Source organism: Megalobrama amblycephala, linkage group LG3 (genome assembly GCF_018812025.1).
Source record: "Megalobrama amblycephala isolate DHTTF-2021 linkage group LG3, ASM1881202v1, whole genome shotgun sequence".
In the NCBI taxonomy this organism is placed as follows: domain Eukaryota; kingdom Metazoa; phylum Chordata; class Actinopteri; order Cypriniformes; family Xenocyprididae; genus Megalobrama; species Megalobrama amblycephala.
In genome coordinates this window covers 36,724,265-36,749,965 of record NC_063046.1, presented here as the reverse complement: position 1 = coordinate 36,749,965, position 25,701 = coordinate 36,724,265, and the positions used below count along the sequence as shown (strand labels likewise).

Genomic DNA, 25,701 nt, shown 5'->3' with positions numbered 1-25,701 from the left:
GTGCAGTAAGTTTCGAAAGTTATGCTTCTCACAAAATCAACCTTAAAGTGACTGCATGTAAAATTAATGAGTATAATTTTATTTTTATATCAAGGTGATGACCATTTACCCCAAGTACATGCTTTATTAAAATGCACCAAATAATTCAAAATAGCAGGAAATGTAATGTGAAACACCATATGGCAAACGAAACATGTTTTTTTTGTATTTTATTGATTCTTCTCTACTGTTTTTTTTTTTTCTTTTTTTTCTCAATCCACAATTTCATATTAGTCACTACTATGTTAGATCAGATTCCTCTGCCACCAACAGCAGTCAGCTACTAAAAAAAAGATCAAACCCAGACCTTCTCTCCACCTCTCCTCTTTTACTGGATAATATTTATGAATTCACACACTTCTGGTGGAACAACAAAAAAAAAAGTGCATGTCGAACTTAGTGAATTTTTGAGCAGCACATCACTGTTTGGGAATACTTTTATGCTTATTTCACAGTGTCAGTATATCTTCACAAAATATTAATTTTTAAGACATCAATGCACATGGTCACACACACACATAAACACACAAAACAAAACTATTGCCCTGATCCCTGTACACAGTTAGGCCATCCTAAGAGCCACACCATCGCTGGCTGCGCAGGGAGCGATGGAGAGCAGGTTTGATGGTTTGATCTCTCGTTAGAAACACAACATCTCTATTTCTATCTGTACAACATTCAAGAGACACTTTTTGTTCACGTTTTTTTGTTTGTTTGCTTAGTTTTTTTTTCTTCCATAAAACAAAAAGAACAATGATAATAATTATGAGCAGAAGAGCTTGATTTTATCTCATCGGCATCAAAGTAACATCATAGAAATTAAAGTAACTTCTTAAAAGGCCACGGAGCTAGATAGTACGTAAGCTTTCAGTGGTGCATACGCTAATGGGAAAGGAGGGAAGCAGGAGATGCAACAGCAAGCATGAATGACAAAATGACACTCATTATTATGAAATTGAAATGACCCCCACATCTGACATCTCAACAAAACAGAGGATCAGATATGGAGAAGTACAGAACACAGTTTACCAAAGAATACAAAGTGAAACAGTAGGGGCTAAGTGCTTTTGGTGAGCTTACAAAATACTTGAGGAAGTGCTCTGGACAGAAGGCACAGTGGCTTGACTGTTATCTCAAAGGAACACCACATCAGGGGCTATCAAACGCATAAGATAATCTACACACAAAACAAGGACACGATAATGACGTTTTAAGGCCAGCCTCTGTCAATCACTGGACAAAAGTACCGCCTACTTAGTGTCTAACAATAACAATGAGATGACCTGATGGAAATTATTTCACAGAGCTGGATGAGGAAAGTAGATCATCATTTGTATGATGTGCTAATTCCACATCAAAAATGCAACACAATTACATTAAATCAAATTTGGCAAGCAGATCAGTCAGACTGACAATGCTGATACTGAGACATGTCTTGGACATGATCTCAGCATCAACTAATAAATATATTATCAATCGCTGAATTTTCAAGATCATCAGGCAAGCTTTAACATTGATTGTGTGTCCGAATGATTGATTTGTTGATTGATGAATATATAAACACATTGTTTAAGGGGACATGAATTGAATCTGCAGCATTATAAAAAAAAGGGGGGTTTTGGGAAAAAGATCAAAAGTTTGATCTGCATTTAAAGGCAAAACTAAAGCGAGGGGGGACTTTGCACAGTGCTCTAAAGACATTCTGAAGCAGTCTTCTTTCATAATTATTATATTATATAATACTTATTACTATTCTCCATTTCCGTTTCCATTAACACTTCTTTAAAGGAAAACAACATTTTTTTTCCTCTTTTTGATCTCTTATTTTTACAAAAGCTACATATGTTCTACTGGGATGTCTGAATTTGTTAGTGTGTGTCTGTGTTGTTGTTTTTTTTTGTTTTTTTTTCATTTTTGATATTTAAAAAAAAAAATGTCTACTCACATCTAAAAAAAAAAACGGCATACTGAATGTTTTAGTAGAGACCCACTTTCCACCCTCTCCTGGATGGTTTGAGAATCAGAGACAATTCAGGAATATGAAAGATATATTGCTGAGTCTCCATTTACTAGATTGTGATTTGTTTCAAACCCTGAAATTTGAACTTTCAATAGTAACGGTGGTCCGGATTCCACCCAGAAATCCTGGTGGTATCTGTAATGTAAACACTTCCATAGGGCCCTAGTCAAATGGCCGGCTGTTCCCATATGTGGTGATCTGGGTTCATTCATAGTTTCATTCAAAGCAGACATAATCTCACAAACTGCCACCATATTGTCACAGAACTCTATGCTCTAGCACAACTACGCATATATACTGTATATATTCACTGTAACTATATTCCTGTGTTGCTGGATCTGCTTAAAACCTTTTACATCAACAGGCACTGAGAGAAATAGCATATAGAAGAGGCAGAATCTCTTTTTCATATAATATCTGAAGAAGACCCGTCGGAGCAGACTGGCAGTGTGGATATCTGGTAATATAATCTTTACTCTGTCCTGTTCTGTTAGAGGTGATTCACAAGTACCATTCAGTTATCACAGCATTCTGTTCAGAGTCTGGCAGGTGCATGGTAAGAAGTGTGCTCACTCCTTTGGTTTACTGAAGATGCGCTGTCAGATTAAGTTCATGTGGAAGTAGGATATCCGTTCAGTATTCGGTTAGCATCTCTCTCAGCATTAATACTGTATATTGTAGTGATTAAGAACAGTGTTTCTTTTTTGCTTTTTCGGCTCTCCAGATTGACATTCCAAGTCCTTGTTAAGATGAGAGCAAGATTCATAGGAGCAAGGAAATTGTAAATGAAATGCAACTTGGCAATTGTGTTCACTGACAAGAAGACAGGAACAAGAGAACAGTGTTCAAGAAGGCCCCGAGACAGGCAGGCTTAGACTAGCATACAATACTGGATATCTCTGTGTGATTGAGAGTCTTTGTGTGTGTGTAGAGGTAATTTATCACTAACCAAGGGGGGCTAGGAAGATATATTAAGAAATGCTTGATTTAAATACTTTTGCAGGTTATCTGTTAACAGATTACATACTGTAGAGTATGTTAGCATAGCGAATGGTCTGCCCTTGGTTTGAAGGGTACGAGGGACCCTGGACATCTCTTTCCCAAATATTTCTCCCCTGCCCCTATCTTTTCTCCAGGGATCTCTTTAGATGTTATTTCCCCAAGACACTTTCCTCCTCCTTGGGTAGATCCTCAGCCTTGAGGTCTGATGAATCAGACTGAGCCCTTCTACTCTGATTCTGGGGTACATTTACAAAGCTGCCATTTGCTTCCAGCTCATTCTCTTCCTCATTGACCACCTCGTCTTCCTCATCCAGGTCCTCTCTCATTTTACGTTTCTTTTCTGTGGCACCAAAGCTTCCTGCAGGTCCAGGGACCAATTCAAAGCTGTCCTCTGTTTCCCTGTTGTCTGGGCTGACTCCATTCTCAGCTTTTGACTTGGATGAGACCCAGTCCTCAGGAGATGTTACTCCATCCTCTACACCAAAGAACTTCCACAGAGCCAGGGGATCACGGTCTGGCTCGGCCAAAGTTAGTCTTGGAGAATGATTGGTGGAACTGATGGGGACGCCCCTCTTGCGACGAGACTTGCTGGTGTGATTAACCTGAAGGTGCATGGCCATCAGCTCAGCAGAAGAGGTTCGGAAGGGACAGAACACGCATTGATTGAGGATGTCATTCCCTCCTTTAGAGCCACCTAATGGTTCACCTCCAGAACTACTCACTCCCCCTTCATCTTGTAAAGGGCGGCGGGAGAGGTCCAGTGGTTCAAAGCCTCCTTCCTGGGATGTCGTCCCGCCCTGATAGCCATTTACTGAAACCATGCGGCTTGTAGTAAGGGGTTTACGTCTAGACACTTTTGGCATTTTCGAAGGTGGTACCTCCCCAATCCAATTTGTTTCTAGACCACCGGGGAAGAGTGTACCCATCATCCCTGACAGACTGCGATAGTGACTCTCCAGGTCTCCCTCTCTTTGATGTATAGATGCAGAAGATCCCTCCTTCTGTTCTGATGGGCCCGCACCCCATGATTGACTGTGCCTTAAAGAAGAAGCCTCTCCAGGAACCCTCCCAAAAGAAGACTGGGAGGGGATTCTGCGCTTTTTTGCCCCTTCACGAGGAGATCCAGTCAGAGAGGGGAGGCTAGGTGATGGGGAATTGGGGGAAGTTGCCATAGCATTCCTTTGCTCACGATGATGACGTTGAAGGTGGTACTTGAGAGAGCCAGACTGGGTGCCAGCATAATCACAGTGGGGGCATTTGTATGGTCTCTCACCTAAAACAAGGAATAAATTACTGTTGTTAAGTAGACTGAAAGCTAAAATGTTTTAATAAAACAATTTGGCAAAGAATAACAATGCTTAGGGAGGCCACAGTGATTAGGTAAAAAATTGCTTGTGTAAAACAACTATATGCAGTTACACACAGTAACAGGTAGATGGCAGTGCTTATCTTCATATGTAACATCAGGTGTAGTCCCAAGTGCATTACTGTTAAATTAGGACATTCCATCTCTCATCAACCGTGTGAACACCATTTTTTTTCTTTTCTCTTTTTTTTTTTTTTTTTTTTGGTAGAGGACATTTTGTGGAAGAACCTGTTAGACAGCAAATTATTTCAATCAAGTGTTACAAGCTTCAAGTGTCACCCACACAACATGCCAATCTAAAAACCAAGATTAATTATGATTAAGTAGCTTTTGATTATCATTGTTATACAGTAGGATCACTATATAAATAATGTTACTGTAGATTAATATTTAATGTAATATTTTAAGTCATAATTATGGTTTTATAGGTTTTGTTTATATATATATATATATATATATATATATATATATATATATATATATATATATATATATATATATATATATATATATCCTGGGGTACACATGCCATGGATTGGGAATCGCAGATCTAGTAGTAAACATCTTGGCCTTACCTGTGTGTACACGAAGGTGCACTTTAAGGTGATGGGAAGATCGGAAGGCTTTACCACAGTAGGGGCAATCCTTCATCCCTGTTCCCCGAACACGCTCCCTTGGAGATGAAGTGGAAGAGGATGATCCCCTCAAACCATTCTGACCTTGAGATAAGATAATGTATAATGAATAAAAGCAACAGCTTTAAAATATAATCTGAATCTAAACTGTTTCTGAGAACAATCCTGCCTAAAACACAGGAAGGAAATGTTACAAAACTAATAGCAGTGAAATGTTTAAAGTAATAATAGTAATAATAATAAAATTCAATCAATGTCCTGCTGTGTCATAGCCTATGAAGGACTGAAATAGATAAGGAATATTATCATGATAAAGTCAGCTGTTTTTGATTATGCTGGTTGATCCTTACCAGAAAGATGTGATATGACAGAATGGAAGCTTCCAGCTGACCCGACTCCTGATGGGAGTTGCTTTCTCTCCTGTCTAACTTCATTGTCACTTGTTCTTTGCCCTCCTTCTACTCCACCTGTTGCTTGAGCTCCACTGACTCTGTTTATTATGTTCTCTTCCCTGGACATGCCCCCTTGGGCACTTTGTCCACCTTTCTGTGGTTTCTGGACATGGACACGGGCATGGGCAACCACCTGCTGAAGGCTTCTGAACATCTTGCCACAATCTGGACACTCCCATGGTGCGCTAGATCCCTCCAGTTCCTCTCTAGAACCCAACCCACCCAGGTAGGCCCTCATCTGCTTGGCTTCCCCAGCGACGGTGCCTCGTGAGGAAGGAAACTGATGGTGTGAATGGGATCTCTGCTGCTGTTGGTTGTGCTGTGCTGCCACCAGACTACGAGCAACCAGCTGCCACATGGCTGCCTGGTCTGCTCCGTCTGCTGACTCACTTCCCCGCCCTCCTCCTCCGTTACCCATTTCTGCAACCTGTGCCACTGCCTGAAGGCGCTCCATGCAACTTCCATTGCTGTTGTCTTTGGGTAATCCAAGATAGCCCAATATAGAGGATTTGCTTGAGCCTGCACTGGCATCTGACCTCTCTGTGCGATTTCCTGATCCACCACCCCCGGCCATACTGCGAGCAAGGAGCAAGTTAGAATACAGAGCCCCCAGCACTTGTGTGCTTGCAGGACCTTTGGATTGATCAGTTCCAGCTGGACCCAGATTTCCCAATCCAGTCTTGAGGCCCAGCTTGTTAAGATGCACCTTCATATGGTTCTTAAGAAACCAGGGTTCCTTGAAGCCACGGCCACACACCTGGCACTTGTGATCCAATGAGTCCTTGTGCTTCCGCATGTGCCCCTTCAAAAACCAGGACTGTGTAAAACGCTGCCCGCATGTCTCACATCGGAAAGCTGGAACAACAGACATTTGTGGGGGAGGAGTTTCTGGTGGTGCTGTTATAGGGTGAGAAGGGAAAACCGTTTCAGCAGCAGGATCCTCAGGTGTGTGGCTCTCCTGCAAATGGGCAGCCAGTCTTTCCTCCTGGCTGGCTGAGAAGGGACACATTGTACATTTGTAGGGGTTGTGGAGGATCCGCACATGACGTGCCAGCTCTGAAGCTGTTCGGAACTTACCCTTACAAGCATGACACCGGAAGGCAGGAGCAGCTGTAGGGGGGGCATTGTCTTCCAAGTGGGCCTGGCCAAGTGGAGAGAAGGAGGTTGAGATGGGTGCTTCCTCTGTTAAAGGTGGAGTCAGGGCTGTGGTTCCTTCAAAGAGGAACTGAGGGCTGTTGGCAGTTTGAAGAGGTTCCTCTGGAACCATGTCTTCATTCATACTTTTTTGTAATGACCCAGATAATGGATTCTGGATTACACTGTTGCTTGTGTGATTCTGCTGCAGTTTGACATGTGTGGTCCGGTAGGGAGCAGAAGCCCGACGTTCCCTGTCCAAACTGTGTGCTCGAGCATGCAGAGACAGAATACTCTGGAAGCGGAACCTCTTTCCACACACATGGCAGGGGAACCTTAGGCCAGGCCCAGAGCTGATCCCTCCAGGGACAGCCATGCCCTCATTGTTGAAAAGCTGAAGATCCAACTCATCATTGTAGGTGGTACTTTGACCAGAAGAGATTGCCTGCTCCAGAGCTCCAAAACCAGGAAAAGGTGCTAATGTTGTGGCTGGGGGGCTGCTCTCTGATGAGGGACTGCCGAGTTCCAATTCACCAGGAAACAGTGCCACAGCTGGGGTGGGTGATGAGGGTGTTAACAACTCCTCATCCTCCTCCTCATCTTGGAAGCTGGCTTCAGGAAGGGGGCAGGGTGAGACCGGTGCATAGAGTTCAGTTTGCGGGCTAGAAGGGGTAGATTGAGGACTCTGGGATAGGAATTGGGGACTGTGGTCCAGGGATGGCATGGAGGGAGGAGACAGTGGGGGCTCACAGGAAAGAGCCAGCATACACTCTGGTGGGGAATCCATAATCTGAGTGAGAAAAGAGGGACAATAGTGATTAGATAGATAGATAGATAGATAGATAGATAGATAGATAGATAGATAGATAGATAGATAGATAGATAGATAGATAGATAGATAGATCACTTACTGTTAATGTGTCTATGCCATGCTTCACTTCCTTGGATTAAAGAGGGTGTTTTCTGATGGTGGCAATTTGCCTGACCACCTCCAACAGTCCCCTGTCAAGTACAGCACAGAATAAAAAATGGGTTTACACACATTTGTTCCTGTGTATGGGTCTAAGGGCAGAACGGGACATGGACTGTCCCAAACAGGATGGGCGCGAGATGTTTGGACTTCCCCACACACCCTTCCTGCACATACACTTACAGTAGCTGCTTAAATCAAAACAAAAAATACATACACTTTAAAATACAGAGACATAGATTCAACCTCTCTTAACCTCTCCACTCCCTATGCTACTCATATAAACACACACACACACACACACACACACACACACACACATACTAACACACAATGTATTGATCAAAGTGAACAATCTTATAAAGGTACACATGCATGCATTGCATAAGTCTGGACAGGCCTAGAAAGAAAAAAAAAAAAACACCTGTTTTATTCATAAATAAGATAAAATAAATTTCATTGATGATTACAGCAAGACAATCTGCTAAACATCTGTGAGGGCGTCTGTATGCCTGGATATGTGTCACTATGCTTGCATTTGTGTGGGTCTGTGTTTTTTTCAGTATTTACCTCTGTGAACAGACTGAACTGTATGTCTGTGTCTGAGTTTGGATTTATGTACACAATCAAGTGTTTGTTTGTGTATTTGTGTGTGTGTGTGTGTGTGTGTGTGTGTGTGTGTGTGTGTGTGTGTGTGTGTGTGTGTGTGTGTGTGTGTGTGTGTGTGTGTGCAAGTGTATCTGTGACACAAGACTTGGACGAAACTGTAGCTAACAGAGCCAGTTGACATTTTAGTTCAGCCGTGACTCACAAGGATATCACACTATATCAATCATACTGCCCCCCTTTCTTTCTTTCTTTCTTTCTTTCTTTCTTTCTTTCTTTCTTTCTTTCTTTCTTTCTTTCTTTCTTTCTTTCTTTCTTAATCTCACCATCATTGTGCTTCTTTTTTCTTTATTCTTTATTTAATACTTTATTCTCTTTTCACTTCCATGGATTGTGATTCCACCCCTTGCACTTTTTTTTCTCTTTTCACTCTCATTCCCTCCTCCCTCTGTTCTTCACTGATTTTCTTTCTTTCTATCATTCTCTCTCCCTCTCTCTCTGTCTCTCTGCAGCGGTGCCAGTTGGCACTGTGCCAGGGAATGCTGATATCAGCTGGTAGATTGGGGCCTGCCAACATGGCGAAGAGAAAAGAGAGGAGAGAGACAGACAGGCGAGAAAAAGAAGAATGGGGGGGGGGGGTTGTGTTAGTGAAGAAAAAACATAAATGAAGAACACAAATACGTTCTGAATGAGCATATTTGATGAGTAAATCTGTCGAGAAATGGGACAGAGTGTTCTGCTCTGCAATGGAGGATCTTGCCGTCTGTTTGGTCTGCTGGCATTATTATCATATGAATATCGTCATGGCAATTCACTGTTCCGCCTTGACAGACACGTTCGTGTCTGACCAACCCTGTCACGCCAATAAAGCTTCTCTAAATTTGGATAGATGGAGAGAGTGATAAGGTGCTAGACAGAGGGGGGAGGGGAGAGATGAAGGCAGGAGAGCGATAAAGCAGCATGTGCAAATAATGCATGCACACACACACACACACACACACACACTCAATATGGCACCTAGTCACTAGATGATTCATGCATGCTAAACACCTTTGTCTGAATGGCCACATGCTACACTCCCTGTACAAGCACACACGATTGCATGCGCATTTTATTCCTTCATGGGGCACATGTAGTCAAAAATAGGCTGTAAAACTATCTGCTTTGCATGTAATGGAATGAATATAAGTATAAACAAAAATTAGAACATACCATAGTCATGTGAAATAACTGTAGCGGCTATTAAAAATGTTTTTATACATGTTTTTATTAGATTTTTGCTAATTAGAAATGTTGAAAGTCAACACTCAAGTCAAACATTAGAGGTAACAAATGCATCCTGTAAAAATGACTGGTGTCAAAAAAACAAACAAACAAAAAAAAAAAAAAACGTGTTTTTCTGTAAGATTTTGATTGAGATCAACTGATTCTTCCATTATCTAAGTATCACTAATTGGTTTCAATGAATGTTTGCTAAAGTACCAGTACTCAAAATACATTCGCATTTCCAAGAACCATGACATATTTACACAACACACTGAAAAAACCTTTTATAAAATCTCTATATGCCTGAACAAGCACTTGAGTTATTTTTGATAAAACATTTTTTCTCACTGTCGTTTGTATTCTGTAGCCTTGAGCACCTGGAATAACGTCTCCTGCCTTTGGTGTGAATACACACTGGGACTCCAACAGTGTAGCCATGTAATGCATCTAAAGGCTAAGAAGAGATCATTCATACTACTGAAAGACTTTAGACTTGTGGCCTTGAAAATATATGAATGGCTTTATCGCAGTCTGTTCTTTGATATTAGACGAGAGAATCTTCAAATTGTGAGAGAGACTGAGAGAGAGAACCGATTGCTCTGTATGTGATGCACATGCATGTGTGTACGCAAACTTTGAGGCATGAACTGCACTTTACCTTTCATGTATCTCTGAGTGGGATTTCTAAGGTCAGTATGTATATGATTGTTGATTGTTGCAGTCATACAACAAACCCCTACAGACAAAATTCATTTCCTGTTTCTAACCTTGGCCTGAACCTTATCTCTCTCAGCGCCAGAGCCCCCACACACAGCGACGATTTTCTTCAAATGACTTCAGCATATGCAAAATTCTCTTTCCTGTCAACTTCCAACATTCCACTGAGTCAATCATAACCTTCACCTGTTCTCCTTACTTTATTATATTTTGTTTCAAAGATGCTGCAGAGAGGATAAGCAAGTTCAAAACATCACAATCTTGCCTATTACCCCCTTAGCAGAGCACGAAACAGGGATATCAGACTTGAAATTACTCTACAGTAAGTGCTTCAGAAAACAAATCAACAACTAATTCTTCCTACTGTCTAATCTGAAGGCTTCACCAACTCTGCAGTTCATAGTTTACTCTGCAGTTCAACTGGTCAAGTTCACCTTCAAGTTCAAGCTTACAGAACAAAGAGTTCTTGTTGAATTCTTGTTAATGAACTTTACTAAGTAGTAAGATAAGTGTTGTTATACCTGGTATGAACAGCCATCTCTGGTGTGTCCAAAAATGTGTGTCCAAAATGTGTTTGATCTGATCACTGCAACCACATTTAAGGTAGTTAGAAATGTATGTGACCACATTGCATTTGTAGTGTAAACACTAATGCACCTGGACAATAGTGATTAAAACATGTAGGAAACCCAAACATATTTGCATTAGATTCATGGACATGTCTGGCATCATCTATAGGCAAGGACACAGATAATTCATTTTAGAGAATTGTGTCTGCTAAATAAATCTACAACAAAACCATCTAAAATGTAGCCTATATTTGGGATTGACAGTGAGACAATTTCTTTTAGATTTTTTGCATTTTGACAACATGCAATAAGAGCCTAATGTATATGTGATGTAATCACAAAATCAAAGGCAATCTGTCGGATCACCTGAGATGGATGATAATAACAGGTGTAAATCTTCACTACAGACATAAGCTCTGATTCAGGTCTAATCATCCCTTGGGTGATCTAAAGAATGAATCATTTTCACTCAGAATCAGTGTGCTTTTGTTTTTGAATGAACAGCCCACCTCTGACCACCACCAGTGAAATGAGCTGTAAGGTGTTCGCTGTGTGCAACAAGTGCACAAAGGCAGTGTGCTGAGGTAGAAAGTCTACCTTCAGGCATTTGAGCACAGAGAGGAACTCAAATAGCACAGACAACACTGATCTATAAATGCATGAACTGAACGAGCCCTTCTGAATTTGAACTTGGCATATACAATGCTTATTAATCAATTTACACTGTGGAATGTACAATATATTTTAAAGGATTAGTTCACTTTCAAATGAAAATTAGCCTAAGCTTTACTCACCCTCAAGCCATCCTAGGTGTATATGACTTTCTTCTTTCTGATGAACACAATTGGAATTATATTAATAAATATCCTGACACATCCGAGCTTTATAATGGCAGTGAGCGGGATCAATGAGTATGAGCTGAAAAAAGTGCCTCCATCCAAATCCATCCATCATAAACATTCTCCACACGGCTCCAGGGGGTAATATTGAAATTACAAAAAAAAAAAGAAAAAAAAAAAAAACGGAACTGGCGTCGCGTCAGTTAAGCTTTTTCCGTAAGTTAGTGTAAGCTTTTTGAACTGCGAGAGTTTTACACTTTCTTCGTAAGTAGAATACGGAAGGTGGTCTGGCGCAAGCTGGATATTTTATTTCCTAACTTTTTTTGTAAAACTTTTTTTTTTTTTACACAAACACATCGTGGAGTATGTTTATGATGGATGGTGGCACTTTCTTCTGCTCATACTGATGATCCCGCTCACCGCCATTATAAAGCTCGGATGCGTCAGGATATGTATTTATATATCTCCGATTGTGTTCATCATAAAGAAGAAAGTCATATACACCTAGGATGGTTTGAGGGTGAGTAAAGCTTGGTCCACCCCCCATTTTCTTATGAAAGTTCATAGTACTACCTTATATTACTACTCTAAGGCAACAAAATGCACCTTTTAGGGGTTGATATGGTACAAAGTTGTCAGTGACAAGCTGTTGTACCCCTAAAAGTACAATTTTGCACATTAGTTTTTCAACTTAACTACATTTTGTTACATAAGTGTAAACACTTTTTAATGGACAGATCAAGTAAAATTAGCTATTTATCAGAACTGGATGTTTTCATGTTTTCTCCCATGTACAAGTATGTTTTTTTTTATTTATTTTTTTATTCTTCTTGATAATGACAGCTTGAGTAAGTCCATGTCCCAAGTTCAAAGTATAGATGTCATTAGTTTGTGCATTGAGACACCATTTGCCATGGCAAAAAAATAAATAAATCAATCTATCTATCAATTTTTTAAAGTCACTGCAACAGCTCGTCCAGATCTACTGTCCGTGCAGGCCATCAGGATGAGCAGGTTGTAAAAGTTGTTTACCGGCCCTGCTCTTCTACCCGCCCCTGTACAGCCACATCTCTGTGCTGCTCTGCCCTCTTATCCGTCAAACTGTCACGTCAGTTCAGGGGGGCTGGTCTCATTCCGTCACCCCTCATGCGAGCACGTACAGGGGCAGAGATTATAATAGCCTTTATGCCAGTGCCCCAAATCTGTGACAGAATTAAATGATTTAAAAGAACGATGCCTTTGAAATGTTCGTCTTTTCATTTAGCTATATAAAGTTTCTTCTGCGGGATGCATTTGCAGGACATCAGATGACCCGTCCGTGGAGAGGAATTTCCTCGCGTGATGTGCGTCAGTAACGCGCATCCATTTTCAGCCGCCTTCCTTCTCTCTCGCGGCCATCTCAATTAAAAAGCCACATTAATGAAATAAATAAATGCTCACAAACAAATGCGCATATGACACGTAGTCTCGCGAACACTGACATTCGCGCATGATTAATCCTGAGCATAAAATCGCGATTTACAGAGGCAACAGCATCGTTTTCCCAAACAGAGGCAGAAATGTAGCTTTTTAGGACGTGATGTTGTGCACTCCATTTTCTTCCTGATTTTCTTTCAACAAAAGATAAAGGGAGGGGAAAGGACAAGCGATCAGGGAGCAGCTGAAAAGTGCCATCATGGGGTTTCATCTCGAAATCTGCTGCCAATCTCGCCGCTATCATGACAAAACACGATCGAGGAACATGTGAAACTTTACGTTTTTAGGGCCGTTGGTAAAACTAGCACCTTCTTCGGCTGCAGCTGCAGGTTTTGTGCTACAGTTTCAATAGCGATTACGAGCGCGCATCTGTGAGGTAACGTTAGGACATATAGAGCGCGTGCAATTGTCCTACGAGTTATTGTATTAACATGCACGTAAAGGTCTGCCTCAAAGTTAGAAGCACTAACTACTGCTATATGTAAAAACTGTTTTTCCTTCGAGCGTCCGACCTATCTGTATCGAGTTATGAATCCTACGCGACTTTAGTTCAAACATGCGCTTTTTGACGTGGAGCAGAAGGAACAAACTAAGCTTCTCATAAAGTAGCCTACAAAACTTAAGGAGTCGCTACATATTGCAGTAGCGGAGAAATGAACAGCAGCTTTTCCCAGTTGAGAAAAGTTCAACATCTACACATCTTAGTTCAGAGCACTTTTCCCTCACTTGAGTGAGGCTTTGAAAATATTCAAGGGCCTTAAAAACGAAAGTTGCATTTTCATGCCCGAGTCTCGCATCTCTTTCAGGACACGCGCGCGCGCGCACGCACACACACACACACCGGCAACATACACGGCACGAGACAAAAGTGACGAAGTGTGTATGTGCGGGAACACGTATGATGTACCCTAACAGAGGCACACGAGACGCCAATCAATATGTCCAGCTGTATGTATGTGGAAGAAACGCGAGATGTAAACGCGACGACTATTCCGTATCAATGGCTTTTCATTACCCGGATCAGCCCCCCAAAAAAGTCGTCGTCGGATATTTGTTGTTTATTAAGGCGACAACATTCGCTCTCTATACGTCTAAAACTGTATACAAACACCCACATTCATAGTGCGACCAATGTGTATCAGTAAAATCGTTCAAAAAGAGCAGATTAGGTCAATTATTTGAAATGAATCAGATATTTTGTGATGAAAGTAAGGCTGAATGTACTTACGGGAGAGGCGGCGAGGAGATTAATGACAACACACGTCATGATTACGTTTCACTTGAATTAAATACATTACGAGTTAGGGAAAAAAATGGAAATCGGGGGTAGTTGTATACAAGCATACGCCGATACCCCCTCCCTTCTGCCCTTTCTATCTTCTCCTCCTCCCTCTTTCCTCACACGTCTCTCTCCCTCTCTCTCTCTCTTTTCTCAAAGATCCATTTATTGTGCAGTCGTGAGTGAGTGAGTGAATGAGAGAGAGGCGGAGGCTGTAGGTTGCAAATGTAATTATAATCTCGCAGGCACCATTTTAAAACGATCTATAGATTTGTGGGATAGACTGACAAGCCGCGCGCTTACAAATCACGTACAAGTTTCTCGCGTCTGCTCGTAGTGCTCAGATTTACGCGCAAACGTCCTTTAGAAGTATGAAGAGTACGAACGTTTCATCCCAAAATTGTTGTCCATCAGAAAGTGCTTCTGTAGTTGTGTTGCAAGACAGTTGTGAATGTGATTGTGTCGCGGCTGGAGGAGAAACTCGCGCTCCACGTGGGAGCCGCGCAGGTGCGCGCGCGTGGGTCACCATGTATTCCAGTTGCACTGACTGTAGAGTGAAACAATCTCTATCTATCTATCTATCTATCTATCTATCTATCTATCTATCTATCTATCTATCTATGCTGATTTAACCTCTATTGACCTGAGATAAATGAACAAATAAACCATCAACATATATTTTATTTATTATATAATAGAAAACCTTTGTATATCAGTCACCACCATATTCCTTTACACACACACACACACACACACACACACACACACACACACACACACACAAATAGGTTACTAACAAGAAATAATAACATTAATAATAAAAATTAATAATACATTTCTCTCCCTCTCTCTGTTCTCTGTCTCATATATATATATATATATATATATATATATATATATATATATCTCAAATGTAAATGTTTGCTATTTACCCTCTTTTAACCTGTGCTAAAACAAATAACCGTCTACTTTTATTTTTGGTTTAGGCCTATACTCAGATTAAAACCTTTGTATGTGAGATTCAGTATCATTTCTGCTATTGGATGCATGCAGGTGTTTTCGTCTGGATCAGAGGCCGTGTTTTGTGGAGTTTATATGGTAAGGATGATTTTGGAGAGGGGTCTCGATATTAACTCACAAACACCTCCGACTGTCAGCTCATGCGAGTGTATCTGTGTCTGTGTGTGTTTGTGTATTGTGTATAGTGTCTGATACAGTCATATCATCACCCGCCCCCATCGCTTTGATTGTCTTGTACGCCGCAGCTCAAATGCACCAATTAATATGCAGAGAGTGAGTGAGACGGAGACAAAAAAAAAAGAAAAAAAAAGAAAGGAAGAAAAACACATGCAGAGGTGGGGGGGAAAGAAATGGCATGGAGAACAGGAAGGAGTGAAAGAAGGGCAATGAAATGACAGATGAAGAGGAAAAGAGAGACACATAGGGGTGGTCTGAGGGGGGGAGATGAAATCTGATAGATTTTAGAGAGAAGGAAAGAAAGAAAGAGGGATGGAAGAAGAAAGCAGGGGACCGATGGAGAATCAATACGTACATATTTAGTCAGAGATGGAGGGATCGATTGGGTGAGGATGGAGAGAGAGAGAATGAGAGTAGAGGGGTTAAAGGGGTGGAGTGATGTGGCATTGGCTGCTGTCTCTTTGTCGCAGTGTCAGGGTATTGATACTGTAATATCGCCATGACAATAGCACCGTGGCGACGGCCATGACGACGCCTGGCAGCACAATGCAGCCGCAGTACTGAGGGCAGTGAGGCATTACAGGCCAGAGAGAAACAGAGAGCCAGACGGGGGGAGGTTGGCAGGTGCATGTCTGCTGCTCTCATGAATGTATATGTAACCATTAAAAAAGCCCAAAATCTGCAAGTGTCTTTGGGTCGATCTGCTGGACTGTGGAGTAAAAAAACTGATTTATTTAATCACTGACTGTAGGCTTATATCCAAAAGTCAAAAATTCAATTTCAGTTTTTAACTGAAAAAAGTAAATATTGAGACTATTGTAGCATATAAAGTATAACATTCAATAATAACTACAAAGGTAGATATTATCTCATTATGAGTGTCATAACTTACTTTTTACTTCATAATTTCAACCTTTTATGTCATAATTATGGATATTATCTCAATAAAAAAAAAAAATCATAATTTTGATTTGTCCCACTTTATATTAGGTGGCCTTAACTACTATGTACTTACATCAAAAAATAAGTAAAATGTAAGGTTAGGGACAGGTTTAGTGGTATGGGTAGGTTTAAGGTTGGGTTAAGGTGTAAGGGATGGGTCAACAGTGTAATTATAAACATTATTACGTGCAGGTATTTTTTTAAACATAAGTACAATGTAAAAACTTGTATGTACACAAAAATTGCATTGTATCAAATGATTAATTTAAATTTAAGTACATAGTAGTTAAGGCCAGCTAATCTCACTATTATGACAGTATCATAACTTTGTCTTTTTATTTCATAATTCCGACCTTTTATCTCATAATTTTGAATTTTTCATCATTTTGATTTTTATCTCATTATTATGACTGTTACGGATGGACAGAGTTCAAAAACATTTCTGTTTTATTGCAGTGATGAGCAAAATGAAGTAATGCAGATAAGTAAATCACAGACTGTCCTCAAAAAAAAAAAAAAAAACACCCTATAGGTCACTTTTCAAGCACCTTATTACGACCTATATTTACGTTTTAAAGTCATGCGCCTTTAGGTAGAGTAAAAACAATGACAGTGTCGTGTTACGTCTGTCATCATGAAATGACGCATTACTATCATTATCAATCAAAGTGCATGTTCATTTAAATGCAATGTGTGGACTTTTTACACCATTTCTCCCATTTCCATTTAGAAAAACACATTTTTTTATTAACTACACCCACCCCTAAACCTACCGTTAGTGATTTATAGTGCATATACACTTTATGAGCACATGCGTTCCCCGGGATCGAACCCACGATCGTATGATCACATAATATTGTAATGCTCTGCCAACTGAGCTACGCGAAACCCAAAATATGATGCAGATAAATGGGAACAATGAATTAAAATGAAAGTGTCCTGTTGTGGATAGGGGTGCAACTTTAGCAAATGCGCCAATGGGTCGTATTTCATGAATTAAAATGAGTGTCCTGTTGTGGATAGGGGTGCAACTTTAGTAAACGCTCCAATGGGTCATATTCCAGGGAGGTGACAAATGACCTATATAGGTGCATTGGTTGGAAAACATTTTGGTAAATCAAGTTTATTGCAGTTCAGAGTATAGATGGAGAGGTAACTTGTGTTTGCGGTCTTTGCAGGTGCTGGAGAGATCGTAGATGTGGAGATGGGGAACCGGGAATGCTTACACATAAGGTGTAGGTAAGTATCCAGATAATACCAAACGCAGGGAGACACAGGGTAACACTGGAGGAAAATGCTGGAGACAGTAACTCAGGAGTAACACTGGAGATACGAAGGAGACAGGAACACTGGAGATACGAAGGAGACAGGAACACTGGAGAATGTAGTCTATCTCTAAACGAGACCAGACAAAGCAGGTATCTGAGGTGTGTGCTTAAGTAGGGTGAGTTAATGAAGTGAATGGTGTCAGGTGTGGTTCAAGGCTGACTGAGTGCAGGTGTGGATCAAGGAGCATGATGGGAACTGTAGTGCAGATGTGACTAAGCAGCAGACCAGATATCGTGACAATGACACTGACTTTTTATTTCAGAATTCAGCAGCAGACTGGAGATTGTGACAGTACTCCCCCCTCCCGGAATGTGTGTCCACTAGCCAAAAGAAGTACCACTGGGGAGGGAGAGTGGTCGCATTGAATACGTGGCTGGTACTGGGAAGGTAATCAAGACAGTAACAGCAGGCTGGGATGTCTTCAGGGCAGCACTGGAAACTCAGGGAACCAGGGTGGTGCTGGTAGCTCAGGGAGCCCGGAAGGGGCCAGCTTCACAGGAAGCCAGGCCGGTACTGGCAGTTGAGGGATGGACATCTCAAGGACGACCTCCATGGCAGGGAGAGCGGGCAGCTCTGGGACAGCCTCTGTGGCCATATCTGCGAAAGTGGGCTGCTCTGGGATGGCCTCCTTGAGATCCAATTGGCCTCCGTGGTCAAGACGAGGGACTTATCTGCTATTTTGAGGCAACTGAAAACGACTGCGCCATTGACCAACAAAAACCTGGTCTAAATTCAATGCCACAGTATTTTTTGTTATTTAAAGGGCACTTTAGTAATATGCACCTATAGGCAGGTGCACAACACGCATACACTCTGCTTGTTACACACACAGGGATGCGCAGCAGCACACAAACATGCCAAATATTAAAAATAAAAGGATTATTATGTAAAAGATTATTATTGTGTACATTAAGGTAAAAATGACTACATGTCATAATGGATAGTCAATGCATGTATGAATGAATGAATGACCTATTTGCAAAAATGATGTTGGTCATTATTCAGCCATGTAAATAGCAATCCGCCATGGTGCAAACACACCTGGCTTTTAAAGGGAATGGGAGATGAGACTCTGATTGGTTTATTGCATGTTACGCCCAAAACACACCCATGACGCATGCACCTAAGTGCACCTGCGGCATGCGCTTCATACAATGTGCCTAGATTTTTAAAAAAGGGCTTCTTGTCTTCTTGTAGGTAAGTATCTAGGTAATGCCAAACACAGGGAGACAAGGGGGAACACTGGAGGAAAACGCTGGAGACAGGAACTCAGCAGTCACAATGGATATACGAAGGAGAAGGGAACGCTGGAAAATACAGTGGCTGCATCCGAAAACTTAGGCAGCTGACTTGTTGCCTCGCTGCCAAATGACTTCGCAGGCAGCGTTTGTGCACGAAGGCACCTCACAAAAGTTCCGACATTTCCGACAGACTTCTGAGGCAGAGTAACGGTTTAATGATCTACAGCAAAATAGTCCAAACTATGGTGATAACTAAGCAAATATTTAATTATTATAATAGTAATTTCTTGCTAGAAATGACATCAAATGTGGAAAACAATGGTCAAAAACATACATTTACACACAAACTGACCACCAACCAAAACTTTCAGATGCCATCTTTATTTTTTAGCTGAACTGTCACAGAATGGAAAGCACAGGATTGTGGGATACTAAAGGCAGCGAAGGATACAGCTATGCTGCCTTCAAAAATTGATCAGATGAAGGTATCTCATGAGACAGGAAGTGAAGCTAACTTCGGATTCGGACGTGCCTTGATGCCTTCTTACCTTGGAAAACATCCACCGAAGGCAGCATTTTTCAGTTTTCGGACCAGTCTTAACTTTAAGCAGGACCAGACAAAGAAGGTATCCGAGGTGTATGCTTAAGTAGGGTGAGTTAATGAGGTGAATGATGTCAGGTCTGGTTCAAGGCTGACTGAGTGCAGGTGTGGATCAAGGAGCATGATGGGAACTGTAGTGCAGATGTGACTAAGCAGCAGACCAGATATCGTGACAATGACACTGACTTTTTATTTCAGAATTCCAACCATTTATGTCATGATTATAATTATAACTTTTTATATCATAATTTTGACCTTTTTTTTTCATTATGACAGTGTCATAATTTTAACTTTATTTCATAATTTCAACTATTTGCCATTATTTAAAATTTTTCTCAATTATGACATAGCAACTTGTTACCTCATAATTATAACTTAGTATCTCAAATTGTAAAATATATATAAACTGAAAACAGTTATAGTGAGTTGTAATAATATTTCACAATATTACTGTATTTTTTAAAAAATAAATAAATGCAGCCTTGGTGAGCATAAGTAGGGGAGTTTTTTGCCACCACAGAATAAAAAAAAGATAATTATGAGAACTATTATCTACTTAGAATTGAGTTATAAACTTGAAATTGCAAGTTTACATCTCACAATTCTGAATTTTTTTCTTGGAATTCTGTGTTTATATCTCACAATTCTGACTTTTTGACTTAGAAATGCAAATTAATTTCTTGCGATTCTGAGAATACATATTGTTTTTCTGATTTTTTTTTCCAGAATTGTGAGATAAAATGTTTCAATTACCCTTTTTATTTTTAAATTTTGTGGCAGAAACAAGCTTTAAAAAAAAAAAAAAAAAAAAAAAAAAAAAAAAAAACACTCTTGCCAACCCCAAATACTCCTAAATGTAAAATCGTTATTTGCTTTAAAGGTGCTTTAAATTGTTATTTGCTTTAAAAAAAAAAAAAAAAAAAAAAAAAATGCAGGATTCTCTGATCAAAACAGCTCTTTTAGGGTCATGATCATTTCCCACTGCTCCATGACAAATGACCCTATTATTGCTGTTAATTGCAATGAAGGCATGTTTTCAGATAGTACATCTACTTCATAATGTGTTGTAAAATCATCCTCGCCGTATGCATGATCTTCAAGACAAATGGCTGCTTGTCAGCACATAAGTCAGTGTGAGTGACCGGCATTGCTCTCTCTCTCTCTTTATGATGTGTGCTTCCCCTCACTCGCCCCATCCCTCCTTAATATGATGTAAAAAGCTAATCGCATGCAAATGTCTGTTGTCCCGGTAACACGGCCGAAAAATCCCTTTGATGTTTCACCCAACTCATTCTCTCCACGTTCTCTTTGTTCGCCCTAGTCTCGCTGCCTCTTCCCCCCTCCCTCTCCCTCTCTCACTTTCTCCCCCCCCCCATTTAAACCCATTCTCTCGCTCTCTTCACATTTCTATCAAGACAAAAACTTCTCTGCCCTCAGCCATACCTTTCTCACACTCGCTGCGTCTGCTGCGCCCCCCACTCACTCGTCTGCCTCATTCTTTTGCTCTTGTTCTCCTTCTCTCCCCTCTCTGTGCCTCTCCGTCTGTCCCTCCTTCATTTCCCATCATACCATCTACTGTCTTTGGCCTCTCTCTCTCTCTGCACGCTCTTTTCATTTCTTTTTTTCCCCCTTTCAAAAATGTGATCCCTTCTGCTGGTCACTGAGTGGCTGCCATTTTCAGCGTGTCAGTAATGTTGTCAAGTGCGTATCCTGCATAATGCTCTCATATGCACTAAATGTCATCAGGCTCTAAAATGGCTGCGGGGGAAAAATTAAGGGAACAACTTGGTTCTGTTCATTTAATAATCCCACAAAGACAATTGAACAGTTACAAAGTCAAAAAGGAGCATGCAATTTAAAGCATTCAAAAATGTAAACATTAATACATGATGAGTTCATGAGAGGCTTATAAAGACAGCTTGTTTCTCTGGCACACACTCCTGTTTACAATCAAAACTATGAATCACGCCAAGGTATTTATGGTTTTGGGAGAGTTGGATCGCACACACGCCCCGCTGCGGAGAGTATTTTTGGCCTGAATGTGGGTTTAGTGCTGTAGATACAGTACATTCCTCCCACAGTTGCACAGGTTTGGGGTATGTTGCATTTCAGTCCTTCACTCTTCTCCAAGCAATCTGTCTTTCTCAGAAATGGGATTTGTCTTCTGAACTGCCTAAACTGTCAAAGAAATTATGCAATTTTCCATTTTTACTAGCATAGCGCATTTTTATTGCTCGGACGTTGTTCTTCCGAAGTTCTTAGATTTGTTTTATTTCAGAGTCAACATTGCCTAAGATGATTCTCCTCAAATTCCTTTGGTTCTTTGACTGCAGACTTTTGTGTCTCGGCTAATCTGAGCACAGTCTGAGACGTTATTGAGATGTCTTCTGAAGCTTTTTTTTTTTCCTCAGGAGGATAATCAGGAGACTTGAGACTCAGTCTTAAATTCTTCTCCATTTCATCTTTTGGCTATTATTAAAGTAATATTCAAGTTAGGCTTAATTGACAGCATTTGTGGCAAAATGTTGATTACCACAAAATGTCAACTTGACTCTCTTGGACAGCCTTGTGAAAATGAAGTACACTTCAGCATACTTTTAAAAAGAGTACTTATTATGGAAAAATATATTTTAAAAGAATAAACTTGTGTGAATATAACGAATGTAATAATGAATGTAATGTTTTCAGACTGCATGTTAATCGTAATTAATTAAAAATGTGTTAAAGAGTGCCTTTTGACCCTTTTAAGTAGGATTAAACACATTATTTGTAATTTCAGAATTCTGTTGACTGAAATATGGTTAAAATGCACTGCGGAATGTACTGGCAAGCATTTATGGTAAATTAAAATATACTTGATGTAATTTCAATTGAAACTTGTATGTCACGTGTTTAAATATATTTGTAATTACATGTGATGAACTTGCATAACATTTAAAATATATTAATTTTAAATGCAACACTGAATAACACCATACAGTTAAAATTATAATTAAGTACTTTACATGTGCTTTAGTATCCTAACCTAGCCCAGACTAAAATGCATTTTGAGCTGTTTTAACTGAAAACAACTTGCACTGACATATCTTAAAATATGTCAGTACCATTATTTTGTCTCAAGATGAACAACAGTAATGTTTCAATGGCATGTTTATAAAAGCTACTTAAATGTCATAAATTTAACTAAGGCCTAATCCTGACTTAATCTGAGCCGTCTATGAAACCAGGCCAATGATTTAAAATGTACTTTAAAGTAAAACATTTTAATTTGACATTATTACAAAGTGCAATTTTTAATATTGTGAAAATGTATTTAAGCATTACAGTGTAAACTCTTTAAGTATACTGAAGTAGCCTCTTATTTAATATTATATTATCAGCAAATATAGTTTTATTTATATTTATTTCACATCTTGGAAGTGAATGGGGCAATTTGTAAATGCTAAAATGCTTGTGGTTTCAATATTGTAGACAAATGATAAACAATATGTATGTTAACATGATTTTAGTGTAAAAACAAAATCGTAAAAACAATCTTTTGTTTAAAAGGCGCGTTCATGCCATTTTGTAATTGCAAGATTTTAACTAGTAAAAAGCGTTCACAGGCTCATAGAGCTTGTAATAGAGCTGGTAAGATGGGAATTTTGAGAGATTTTACTGATTTTACCACCTGACCGCTGCAGATTTATTTAGGTGTTGATAGCGTTGCCATAGAAACGCTAGTCCGAGGATGTGAACCAGACAAAGAACCAGTCCGAGGATGTGAACAGGTCTGTATAGAACATCATGTGTTGTCATCTTGAGACTACAGTAATTACGACATGGAAACGCAGCAAAAGTTACATCAAATTTTACATATTTTGTTGCAATGACAACTTAAAATTGATTCAAACAACTTTACAACTCAAATAATACACGTTTTGATAGAAGCATTAATTTAAGTACTTGCTTTTAAATATTGGCCCCATTCACTTGTAAGAGCCTCACCAGAATTTTGATTCTTGAGTCAAAATATATATATCTTTTGTAATCAAACATTATGCCACAAATGCCGTCAATTCATCTTAGCCCGAAATATTAATTTTAAAAGATCCTTTTTGGAATTTTGCTTTCCTATAGGTGTGTCGGCACATCAAGCTCAATAAACAACTTGAAATAAAAACTCTTTAGCACAAGCCAAACAAAAACTTTGGCTGTTTTATCAGTAAAAGAAATGTTCAGAAGCTAACAGTTTCCACCATCTAAAATATGCAAGAGGACAGATGACTCGAAATACAAACAGAGCTTATAAAGGATGATTTTCCAGAGTCAGACCTCATAAATTCAAAAGTGGATTACAGTTGCTCGAGTCAGAGCTGAAGTCAGTTTTTTACGCAGTTGAACCTTTGAGTAGATTAGCGTTCCAGCATCTAATACTGCTTAAGACTGTGCAGAATCTTGCTAATGGAAAAGCTGAGGGCGGAGTTAAATAATTACATAACTCATAAAGCATAAAACACATCATCCATAGCAGCTCTCTTTTGAAATGCAGGTCTGTATTTGGCTCTCGGATCGGCCATGGCAATAAAAGACAGCTGGTGCTTAACTAAACTCAGAGAACGGAGAAGAACACGTTCCCTTTTTCTTCAATGCTCTGAGATGGAGATGGGCTGAAATACCAGATGTTTTCTCAGCCAACAGTCTAAGTTTGATATACAAATCTGTTAAAGCGTTTAACTCAGATTTCAGAGCCACTTGCTGCATTGACAGAATCTTTGCTACTTATTTTGAGAGTTTGCGTTTGGCAAAATTTTGCAAAATGCATGTGTTTGGTTTGGATTTGATCCACATTTGCATCAATGAGGACAAAACAAAACATTTACAATGACGTATGAAGCTCCATGTGACTTCTGTAGCCGTATGAAGCTCCATGTGATGTTGGTGAATATAAATCTTGTGTAATTAATTTCACACAGATATTCACCTTAAAGTCAACATGAAATGTCAAGTTCACCTTTCAGAACATTTCCATGTTCCCCAATATTTTTGTCCTAATCTTTATATTATTTTCAGTCAGAATGGATAAACATTTTCCTTTGGTATAATGTACACCAATGAATTGTGCACACCAGTAAAGTGTATTAGGAATGTACAATTTGATTTCATGTTGACCTGAATATCATCTTTTTCCGTTGCTACTGTAATGTGTGTCATGGACCTGAGACTGAAAGTCAATTAAAAAGAGTAAGTGAAATGATAAGAAGCGAGACGGCTGCTGACACATGACCTCCAGTCTTCTGTAATACTGTATTCACATGGCCGTGTGCGTCTCTTGACCCAGTTTGTGTCCAGTTGTCCCAGTTCTAAATATGTGTTGATGAAAGAAACAGCACCCATTATGTCTGGGGAGAAGACAAAAATGATGCTATTACGCACACATATGTGTGTATCATAACTGATACATCAGGCTTTTATGGCTCTTATAGTATGATATAGTGGGAATATGGAGCTCATACTCTGAAGGAAAAAAAAACACCTCAATTTTATTCAGAGGCCCAAACTGAGCAAAAATATGTAGTTTGGTGCAGATGCTGATATTTATATGGCCAAAAAGTAAAATGAAATTCTGATAGCTTGTAATGTAAATCAGTGTTATATAATAGTATAACATAATTAATGCATATAAATATCATTTGTCACTTTATATCTCCCAATAATATATCTTAGTAAGATGTTATTAAAATTCTAAGTTTTATGATCAATGCTCTGTAGTTTTACAACATGTAATGCAATGATGAACAAATAAATGTTTCTCAAAAGCCTTTAAATTTACATTTGAACATGATTTTGTAAAAAAAGTTAAAAGTAAACCTAAGCTGCTTCAGTCCAGTAAGTGTTCATTATGAAATATTACTAACAATAAACAAGTTATTCTTACATTTACTTTATAAAAATCATTAAAGATTACACAGGAAAATGAAAAATGAGCCATGACCTGAAAGTGGGCGTTTTTACAATTATACTAAAAGGCCTTTTACATGC

At 39.6% G+C, this 25,701-nt stretch overlaps 2 protein-coding genes across 3 annotated transcripts in view; both read right to left on the bottom strand.

The window, feature by feature from the left end:
• Positions 1-58: 58 nt before the first annotated feature.
• On the bottom strand, positions 59-14,885 carry znf219 (zinc finger protein 219). Of its 2 annotated transcripts, none has more exons than XM_048185334.1 (5): positions 14,320-14,885; positions 7,560-7,650; positions 5,413-7,438; positions 5,003-5,146; positions 59-4,334 (listed from the first exon to the last, which is right to left on the bottom strand). In XM_048185334.1, exons 3-5 carry the CDS (start codon positions 7,433-7,435, stop codon positions 3,211-3,213), a joined length of 3,291 nt encoding a protein of 1,096 aa, XP_048041291.1. In that variant the 5' UTR covers positions 7,436-7,438; positions 7,560-7,650; positions 14,320-14,885; the 3' UTR covers positions 59-3,210. The 2 variants fall into 2 exon arrangements, with proteins under 2 accessions (XP_048041291.1, XP_048041292.1); XM_048185335.1 differs by lacking the exon at positions 14,320-14,885 and adding an exon at positions 10,729-11,598.
• A 7,794-nt stretch (positions 14,886-22,679) lies between these two features.
• arhgef40 (Rho guanine nucleotide exchange factor (GEF) 40) overlaps positions 22,680-25,701 on the bottom strand; it is a 57,719-nt gene continuing 54,697 nt past the window's right edge. Inside the window, exon 27 of the mRNA XM_048185332.1 lies at positions 22,680-25,061. The gene's annotated coding sequence lies outside the window, so the exon portion shown is untranslated. The remainder of the gene's footprint in view (positions 25,062-25,701) is intronic.

Coding starts and splice junctions, on each gene's coding strand:
- znf219 (XM_048185334.1), bottom strand. CDS start 7,435: ATGGATTCCCCACCAGAGTGTATGCTGGCTCTTTCCTGTGAGCCCCCA. Junction 5,147..5,412: donor TGTCATATCACATCTTTCTG/GTAAGGATCAAC, acceptor TCTTATCTCAAG/GTCAGAATGGTTTGAGGGGA. Junction 4,335..5,002: donor GCACCTTCGTGTACACACAG/GTAAGGCCAAGA, acceptor TCCTTGTTTTAG/GTGAGAGACCATACAAATGC.